This window comes from Musca domestica, unplaced genomic scaffold, assembly GCF_030504385.1.
Source record: "Musca domestica strain aabys unplaced genomic scaffold, Musca_domestica.polishedcontigs.V.1.1 3, whole genome shotgun sequence".
NCBI lineage: Eukaryota > Metazoa > Arthropoda > Insecta > Diptera > Muscidae > Musca > Musca domestica.
The window spans coordinates 6,807,350-6,817,940 of record NW_026712299.1 but is presented as its reverse complement, the minus strand read 5'-3'; the positions used below and the strand labels follow the sequence as shown (position 1 = coordinate 6,817,940).

The 10,591-nt window shown below is 34.7% G+C and overlaps 1 protein-coding gene across 2 annotated transcripts; it reads right to left on the bottom strand.

The window, feature by feature from the left end:
- Positions 1–2,068: 2,068 nt before the first annotated feature.
- LOC109613549 (uncharacterized) lies at positions 2,069–3,639 on the bottom strand. Of its 2 annotated transcripts, none has more exons than XM_020038527.2 (5): positions 3,389–3,639; positions 3,029–3,320; positions 2,876–2,949; positions 2,387–2,804; positions 2,069–2,320 (listed from the first exon to the last, which is right to left on the bottom strand). In XM_020038527.2, exons 1-5 carry the CDS (start codon positions 3,601–3,603, stop codon positions 2,129–2,131), a joined length of 1,191 nt encoding a protein of 396 aa, XP_019894086.1. In that variant the 5' UTR covers positions 3,604–3,639; the 3' UTR covers positions 2,069–2,128. The 2 variants fall into 2 exon arrangements, with proteins under 2 accessions (XP_019894086.1, XP_058980684.1); XM_059124701.1 differs by having other exon boundaries at positions 2,119–2,312.
- Positions 3,640–10,591: the final 6,952 nt, after the last annotated feature.

Genomic DNA, 10,591 nt, shown 5'->3' with positions numbered 1-10,591 from the left:
TAGGTTACAATAGCAATATTACTCAATTAAAGTTGAATCAGCTATTGTATACGGAATACAAAATTTACCTCATATTTTACCCAATTCGTACCACCAATTTTATTTATTATTATATTTATTTTATTTATATTTTTCTATTGAATTGTTCTTAATTTTTATGGGTGAATATTAGACTCGTTTTCAAGCAAATTCCAATTTTCTAATAATTCCTTACCAAAAAAAAAAAAAAAAAAAACAAGTAAGCAAAGGCTGCAGTCGAGCGGGGCCGACCGTTGAATACCCTACAACACTATAATAAACGATACAGTTTATATAGGCGAGATACTCGAAAGAATTCCACAAGATATTGTGACAAATAATAAAAGAAAACCATCAGGTTTCGTTCTCTAATTTTCGAATAATAGCAACTTAAACTAATTTGCTCATTTCCAATTTATTGGTAGATGTTTCACGTAAATGGTCTTCCTAGATCTGGAACCAATATTTCCCAAAGACCCATAATCTTTCAGAAGTGGCAAAAGATTAACATTTATTATTGGTTTTTGACTGAAACGCATTTATATGAGATACAGACATTTGACTATATTCTTCAACGAAATAGTCAGAAGTGCGTCTTTCCTGTATTTGTGAATTCTCCAAAAAGTCACTGGAATGGATATTTTCGTATTTTGTCTACAAAAGTTGGCAAACTATTTCACACATTGAATATTTTAGGATGGTCATCCAAAACTGCTTAGCTATTGCAATGTCCGGTAACCCCCATTCAAATGTACGTGAGGATCGGGTGATAGTTAAGACCCGCTGACAATTTTGCAGTTTTTTGGTCCATTTCAACCCCGATCATCTCCAAAAAGGGTAGGCTTCTATTCTGACCCTCATCTTATACCCATGCGAAATTTCGTAAGGATCGGGCCATAAATGAGATCTGTATATGATATCCTGATATCCTAACTACTTAGTTTTGTTAGCTGTAGAAATATTACCAAATGTTTAATTCAAAATGAAATTATGCCAAAAATATGACAAAATTGAAAAAATATGAGAATATTTTCATCTTTAGAGAGATATTTTTATGCGATTTCTTAGACGTTTTTTCTTTCAATCAAGAGGCCATTCTGAATTAATGAGAACTGTCGAAATCAGTTCAGCCGTTCTCGACATATATGAGATCTTTCAAGCATATCTTCTTTGATAGACAAATATGTCGAAAATATTTTGCTATATATCCGATTTGTTGGATGTTAACATCTATGTAAAGATCAGAAGTAACCCTGTCATGGCTTTGTGATTTCGCTGGGATTTAATTTATTCGCGGTTTAATGAAAAATTTCGAATTTTTTCAATACAAAAGATATGGTCTATTTTACTCGCTAAATATAATCCGATGACCACCCAAATTGGTAGGCTTCTTCCCCGTCCTAAACTCTAGCTACATGCGAAATTCCGCGTCGATTGGTCTATAATTGCGACCTGTATAGCTACTGCAAAATCCGACATTTTTTCAGTATTTGGTCCATTTCAACCCCAAAACATTTGGCGATCATCTCCAAAAGAAATAGGGTTCTATTCTGACATTAACCCCACCTACATTTTAAATTTCGTGAAGATCGGGCCATAATTGCGACCTGTAGAGTGATTACAAATCAACATGGACAGACGGACAGACGGACGGACGGACATACATAGCTAGATCGACTCAGCTCGGCGAGCTAGGAAGATCCATATATACTTTCCTATGTGGGAAACAAATATTTCGAGGTGTTACATAAATTCTGTCCCAATCAAACTTATAATACCCCCAACACATAGTGTTGTAGGGTATAAAAACAACACATAAATGTACTGACTTATGTCAATCTTTTGATAAGTAAGTGATATGGCCTCATATAACACATCATAGCACAACAAAACTCTAAATTTTCACTAACCGCCAGAGATTCGCTAATATTAAAACTACATTCTTTATGTGAGCGTATCTAATTAAAAAATCATTTTAGAAGGAAAAACGCCGAAAACTCAATATTTAAGGAGTTATGGCCATTTTAAACAATTCAATAATTCATTCTTTGAATATAAAGATTTATTTATTAATTTAAATGTTTATGTCCCTTTTTGGCCATGGCAGGAGTTATGCTACATTTTTATCTGGGGTTAATGGCAATGGGAATCTATCCAAATTTTTCGACATCTTTACTTCCTCGGCATCACAGCAAAATATCAGACCCATTGTTTTGTAACGGAAAGTTATTTGAACAGTTTCTAACCAATTGATTTTGTGGCAGATGTCGGGGCAAAATATCAAATCCTTTTCCCTATAGAACTGTGGAGATTATATCAGATATTAATAATAAAAGCAAAACAATATTTAAAATTATAAAATACTCACATCACTAAATGCTGAATTGACGCCAATCACAACGAAATCTCTACCATTCTCCTTGGGAGACTTCAAACAGTGCCATACATAAAGAGGAATTTTTTGATCATTCCAATAGGTCACATCTATCATGGTGTAGTTTTCATGACTTGCATTTCCATAATAGGGTACAGCTATCGAACCAGATACCCCTGCCAAAATATCATAAATCTCCCCATCTGTGTCAATGTGCTCCCTCAAGGCCTGCTCATAGAGACGCCAATTCCCCGAACGTAAATTCGGCCACCAATCCAATTCCAATAAACCACCAAATTTATGAAAGACATTTCTATATAAATTCGGATCCTGTATTAATGAATGATTTTCGTATTGGGAAAATTGCAACCAATATTGGATTTCCACATTATTGAAATATGAGCTGTAAATGCTAAGGTCGAAATAGAGAAGAATTAAATGGAAAATAATAACGAGTTCAATATTAAAACATTCAATACTTACCGGCGGGGTACATATTTTTGGAGTATATCCTTTATTTCTGCCGATGGAAAATAATTTTCAAGGCGAGCAGGATACTTAAAAGAGAAATTGATTTTTTGTTGTTGTTAATTTCCGAACAAATTATTGGTATATTCTGCTCTCATTTTAGCTTACCTTATGTTTCGACAATTGATGAGCTGCAGCATAGTATAAGTTCTGGATTTGTTGTTGTTCCGTGTTATAACAAACACCGGCTAAATATTCAAAAACAGTTTCATTCACAGGTCTTGCCAACAGGAATGATGCCAAGGGAGTGGGGCACCAATCGAACTGTTTCGATGACTCATACAAAGTCCACTCTATGGGATAGCACGAAAATTGGGGATGACTACGGAGTTTTAAACTATCTACATAAAGATCAGTGCCAATGCATTTTAGATCAATGCTACCTGTGGCTTGATCGGGACTGAAAGATAAAAATAATTATTTATAATTTTTCAACTCACGGCTGTTATTTTAGCATTCCAAACTTACTGCGTATCACAAGCCATGGAAATCACATCATCTCCTTGGATTCGAAAAGAGATTTCATCGGTACGAATTGGAGTTTTTCGGCTACCGATTTTCGTATACATTTTCGGCTTTTTAGACTCATCTTGAGGTATTGTAAAGGTGCAATAACCGTGGACATGTGTTACGACATAACACCAACCAAGGATGGATATTAGTAGAAATTCCGTCAAATCCATTTGGACAACTTTTCAGCATAAAATCGAGCGAGGAAATGATTTACTTGTGAAAGTGTGCCTCATATAAACACTTTTTACTAACCAATTATTTAAATTAAATTCCTAAGAAACACCAATTTACAATTGATGACTAATAAATAATTGAAACCAGCAAGAGAAGACAAAAGTCGGACGGTGCCGACTTTATGATACATAACAACATTATTACTATTTACTTGAGTAACGTGTAGCAAATACAGGGTGAGATAAAAAAACTGCAACAAAGTCAAACGCCATAATATTTACATTTTTATACCCTACACCACAAGGTGGGCAGGGTATTATGTCGTTGTTCATTTGTTTGTAACAGGCAAAAGGAAACGAGATAGACCCATAGTTCCTTTTGATGATCTGCATGTCCGTCCGTCCGTCTGTCCATGTATTTTTGTAAACAAAGTACAGTTCGCATTTATTGTCCTATCCAGATAAAATTTTGCACAAATCATTTGTTTGGCCCAAGGACGAATCCTATTGAAATTGGAGATAATCGGTCAAAATTTAGATATAGCTCCCATATATATCTTTTTCCGATTTGCCTTTTATTTTGCACCAAACGTGTAATATCAGGCCGAATGGTATCGAATTTTGCACATACAACCAGATTAGGCCTGAAAATAAGTATGCCAAATTTCGAAATAGGTTCAGATATACCTATAGATCCCATACATATTTTTCATCCGATTTGTTATTTTTGTCCTCCGCAACCGTAATATGCACTCTGTAACAACAATATTTGGGGAAGTATAGCAAATGCAGCTCAGAAATACTTTTGCTAAATTTTATCGAGATCGGTTCAGATTTGGATATAGCTCCCACATATAACTTCGTCCGATTTACCTTTTATTGTGCACCAAACGTCTAATATTTGTCCAAATGGGATGAAATTTGGCACTTACGACCGAATTGAGTCTAGAAGCTAGTATGTCAAATTTGGTGAAGATCGGTTCAGATAGAGCTATAGCCCCCATATATACTCTTCATCCGATATGTTATATTTGTTACCCACAGCTGTAATATGCACTCCGCAACGACGATATTCAGGGAAATATATCAAATACATCTCTGAAATATCTTTGCCAAGTTTTATCGAGATCGGTTCCGATTTGGATATAGATCCCATATATATATATATTTATCCGATTTCAAATTAATTCTGCACCAAATGCGTAATACATGTCCGAATTTAAAAGATACAAATGTTTCGGCATATTCAGTCCTTTGAACTTTAAATTATAATCATAGCGTGTATGAACTTTTAATTGTTATGCGGAACTCTACTTAATTAGCAAAGTGGTGTAGAGTATGATAAAGTCGGCTCTGCCCGACTTTAAGTCTTTCTTTACTGGTTTTTATTAAATTGTATTCAATAAAACGAAAAAATGTCGGAAATAGCATCAAATTTCAGAATAAGTTTAGATTTTTTCGAATTTGGCACGAATTATGGCCTTCGAATGGCCAATAAAACACACTCTGCCCGAATGTTGTTCTGCGGTATTTTGGCCGATTCGCGGCGAAGCGCTTGCTTGAGGTGATCGACACTTTGGTATTTTTAGTGCTTTCCTATATAGGCAATTTTATACTGCAAGGATTGTCTTCCACCAAATCTTCTTCAATACCAAATTTGAAACAATTTCGTGGGTAAATGTGACTAGAATTATCAAAATATCGGTTTTATATGTGTGCTATTGGAAAATGTGGACCCAAATATTCAATGCTCTGCCATCGGAGCTAGAACCCATTATGAACTACAAATACCGATTGTTAGACAAATTCGTGGAAAAATGTGGCAAAAAGATCAAAATACTGAATATCCGAAGATACCATTATGTGGGGCTATACGAAAACGTGGACATATACATACTATGTTCCAGGAGCTAGAACCCATTACGAACTTCAAATACCAAATTTTAAAGAAATCCGTGGGAAAATGTGCCAATGTCAAAACACCGAATGTCGGGTGGTACCGTGGACCTATATATACTATGTTCCACCACAGGAGCTAGGATCCATTACAAACTTCAAATACACATTCTTAGAGAAAGCTGAGAAAAAATGTGCCAAAAATCATCAAAATACCGAATGTAGGGAGGTACCGTTATATGGGGACTATACAAAAACGTGAGCCTATACATACAATGTTTCGCCACCTGAGCTAGAACCCACTAGGAGCTACAAATAAGAATTTTTAAACAAATAATGTAGGCTGTAACGTGATTTCAACAGACAAGCGAACATCGTTAAGTCGACTTAGAATTTTATGCTGATCATAAATATTTATACTTTATGGGGTCTGCGACAAATATTTAGGGATGTTACAAACGTAATGACAAAGTTAATATATCCTCCATTATAACAAGTAAAAAAGCTGTAAGTTAGGCCGGGCTGAACTTTGAATACCTTCCACCATTTGGTACAAATTTAACAATTTTCAAAAAACTAAAATCCGTTAAAAATTCTGTAAAAATCTTGAAAATACCTAATGTAGTCGTATATTAGAGTCTATACGACGACTTGGAGCTGCATAGGCAACTTTTGTCACAAGCTATTACAATATTCAAATGCGAAACTTGAAAAAAACTGTTTATAATGTAGCTAAAATGATCAAAATACCGAATATAGGGAGGTACCATGGTGGTTATAAAACGTGGATCTGCGCAGACAATTTTCTGTCATAGGCTGTAATATCCATTACGAACATCAAATGGGAAATTTGAAACAATTCCGGTAAATAATGTCGCTAAAATCATCAAAATACCGAATATCGGGAGGTACCGTTATATGGGGGTTATACGAAGACGTGGACCTGCACAGACAATTTTCTGTCATAGGCTATAGTATTTATTGCGAACTTCAAATGGCAAATTTGAAATAGTTCCGGTAAATAATGTCGTTAAAATCATCAAAATACCGAATATCGGGAGGTACCGTTATATGGGGGCTACACGAAGACGTGAACCTACATGACTCATTTTCTGCCTTAGGATGTAGTATCCATTACGAACTTCAAATACCAAAATTGAACCAATTCCGGTAAATAGTGTCGCTAAAATCATCAAAATACCGAATATCGGATGGTACCGTTACATGGGGGCTATACGAAGTCGTGGATGTCTTCGTATAGCCCCCATGTTTTATGCTGTAGTATCTATTACAAACTTAAAATACCAAATTTTAAACAATTCCGGTAAAAAATGTGGCTAGAATCATTAAAATATCGCATATCGGGAGGTACCGTTATATGGGGGCTATACGAAGACGTGGACCTACATGGCCCATTTTCAATACCAAAAGTCCTGCAGACATAGTACACATTTGAGTAAAATTTGATCGGACAGACTGATAGACGGACAGACGGTCGGATATTGATAAATCGACATAGAATTTTATGCTGATTAAAAATATATATACCTTGGGGGGTCTAAAATGTATATTTGGAGGTGTTACAAACGGAATGACAAACTTAATATACACTCCATACTATGGTGGAGGGTATAAAAAGGTATAAAAATAGATGACATGTATATCGGAGTTTTAAAAGTTAACATTGCAAAGTAACCTAAATAGAAGGGGGAAACTTCCCTCTCTAGCACAAATTTTGAAATTTTTCTTGGAATCCGTGAATCACAGATATAGTGTCTTCGGCAATATTAATGATAGCAATAAAATAATATTTTTTAATGTTTCAGAATCGTGTTACCTTTCGAAAATGTCATAACACTTGGTCGTGATTTAACACCTTGTTATTTCTCTTCTTGAAAAAGAATCGTCCCTTTTAAAGGGTGAATCAATATCTTCGGTTTTAGCACTTATATTCTTACGTTCCCACGTTGGGCGCCACTATTTTTGGCAGTATCGCCAGGTTTTACTATGAATTGCAGAAGAAAAACAACAAAATAACCTCCTTTTTTGTAATGAAAGAAATCCTCATATTATTTGTCTCACATAAGTAATTATATTTTTCTTTGACTACCCTATTAACCTGTACCAAGATTATTTCTACATCAACTTGGAATTTCCTCTCCCAAATGGCATGCTTTTATTCCACAATATTAACGGACTTATTGAAATCATTAGAACTCTTTATATGGGGGGTTTCCCAGTCATTATAGCTTTCCCTAGCCACAATAAATTTGTATACAAAATACATGACATCACAAATAAAATATGATTTAATAAATTTTGATTTGTTTAAATTACACGAAAGGCGGTATGAGCGTAGCCATCATCTCTGCACATCACAAAGAGAAGAATATAAAATGTCGTCGTGTTGATTGTTTAAATTTGAAAGGGAAACTTGACTTGACAATGTTAATCAATTGGCATTGGTTAAGTGCCGCAGTGAATTTTAAAAATGACATCATATATTTCACTTTTCCTCATTTGATTTATGACGGTACGAATGAATGAACCCATGAGGTACCAACAATTGTAGCATTATATTTTTCATATTTTTTGTTTAGATTCACAGACCTATGGTTACAGTGGGGCATAAAAAATATACTTACAATCGATCTATCGATGTCCGTCTATCTGTCCGACTGTTTGGCTGGCGGGTACGATAATGCTCTAATGTCCACATCTTTTGCATTATCATTACTGAAAAAAACTGCAACCACCTTCATACTATTGTCATTTCTAAGCCACTCGACCGACAGCTGTTAAAATTATTCCAGTGACAGCTCATTATATTGTCTACAAGCATACAAAAGCATTTTGGTGAGAATTTTCCCAAAAAAAAGTAAATCGTTATGGAATTCAAGCGTGATAGTGTGATTTCTTTATATTTGGCTGGAAAATCACACGTGGCTATCGTTAGAGCACCCCAGCATTTAAATGTGAATAAAGAAATTGTGTCTCTTACCATCGTTCGTTACCGTGATACTGGTAGCGTAGCCCAACGTCAAGGATGTGGACGGAAACAGCAACATCAGCAGATACGGTTCGAAAAGTAAAAAAGCGACTTGATCGAAACCGGCGTGGCAGTGGCCGAAAAAAAATGGCTCGTGAGCTTAACATATCGCAATATTTCATTCGGCAAATATTGAGTAATAAGCTCGGGGTAAAGCCATTGAAATTCCAAAATGTGCAATATATATATATATATATATATATATATAAATACATATATATATATATATATATATATATATATATATATATATATATATATATATATATATATATATATATATATATACCCTATATATACCCAACAAATTTTGTTTTTAATTTCATATTTCCCGATGACCATCAAAATTGGAAGGCTTGTACCCAGCCCTAAGCTCTAGCTCCATGCTAACTTCTGCTTCATTGTAAATTTCGTGAAGATCGGCCAAGCCGACATTTGTTGAAGATATTTATGGGAGCTGTATTCGTCCTTGGTCCAAAAAAGTATTGTTTGGAAAATTTCATCTCAATCGGAAAATAAATGTGACCTGCATTTTGTTCACAAAAATACATGGACACGCGGACGGACAAACGTGCTGCCATGCATAACTTGACTCAGAAAGTGATTCTATGAAGATCCTCAGAGGTAACTATAGCTCTATCTCGCTTCCTTCTCCATGTTACAAACAAATACACAAAGACATAATACCCTTTCCACTATGTGCTGTAGGGTATAAAAATCAGTGACTACCAGTAAATATAGCTTTTCCTTTCATCTTGGCTTTTCCTTTCATTGTTTGTCGTGATATGTTCAAGGTTTTCCTAAGAAAATAAAAATTTAAATAATTTTCTAATCAAATGTTCTCATATTGAAGTGCCCGCCTTCGGGGGCAAATCATTTCTTCATTCGTTTTATAAGTTGTCCAGATGGATATTAAAATATTTCTACTAACAAACATTATTTGTTGTTGTTTTGTGGCTGTGACACATGTTTCGGGCTATTGTGTTCATACCTTCCCTGCAGATTGGTCCAAACGGCCGAAATTATATAAGGACATTGATGGACATAAAACTTTAATCCATATCCAAGGTTTTTCCTATCGAATCAATGAAACAGAAGTGATAACTGCAGAGTGTGAAATGCGTATTTTGAGGTAGGTGGTGGGTTGCGGTTTCATATTTTTCAAAATTATTCCTACATGGATCGATTTTCTATGTTACAGTCCCAACTTGGGAGAAGTCAGGCGTAGCGTAGATTTAAATTGCACCGATGGTAACCTCTATATAGATGGTAAGAAAATGAGTCATATTCTACAGGTCTCATGCGATCCAGTCAAATGGAATTTATATGAATCTTCAAAACAATTCGACTGGTGTCCCTCATCGATGACATCCTACCTTTTGGCAAGACCTTCGAAAGCGGTTTATGAATATTTGGCTGGTGTTTGTTACAATTTTGAACGACAACAAATCCTGTCATTGTACTATGCTGCTGCACATTACTTATCGAATTATAAGGTAATTTAGAGATTCATACAGGGTGAGATAAAAAAAGAACTGCAACGAAGTCAAATGCCATAATTCTTACCTATTTGTATACCCTCCACCATAGTATGGAGGATATATTAAGTTTGTCATTCCGTTTGTAACACCTCGAAATACACATTTTAGACCCCACAAAGTATATATATATATATATATATATATATATATATATATATATATATATATATATATATATATATATATATATATAAATATATATATATATATATATATATATTCTTGATCAGCATAAAATTCTCTGTCGATTTAGTGATGTCCGTTCATCTGTCCGTCTGTGGAAATCACTCTAGCTTCCGAACGAATTGAAGTAAATTGATAAAATTTTGCTTAAATGTATGTTATGTCTGCAGGACTTTTGGTATTGAAAATGGTCCATGTAGGTCCACGTCTTCATAGAGCCCCCATATAACAGTACCTCCCGATATTCGGTATTTTGATGATTTTAGCTAATTTATTTACCGGAATTGTTTCAAATTTGGTATTTGAAGTTCGTAAT

Excerpts from the sequence above, each read along its gene's own strand:
- LOC109613549 (XM_020038527.2), bottom strand. The coding sequence starts at position 3,603 with ATGGATTTGACGGAATTTCTACTAATATCCATCCTTGGTTGGTGTTAT. Across the intron at positions 2,805-2,875 it reads CAAAAATATGTACCCCGCCG|CATTTACAGCTCATATTTCA; the intron begins GTAAGTATTGAA and ends TTTCGACCTTAG. Across the intron at positions 2,321-2,386 it reads TCAATTCAGCATTTAGTGAT|TTCTATAGGGAAAAGGATTT; the intron begins GTGAGTATTTTA and ends TAATCTCCACAG.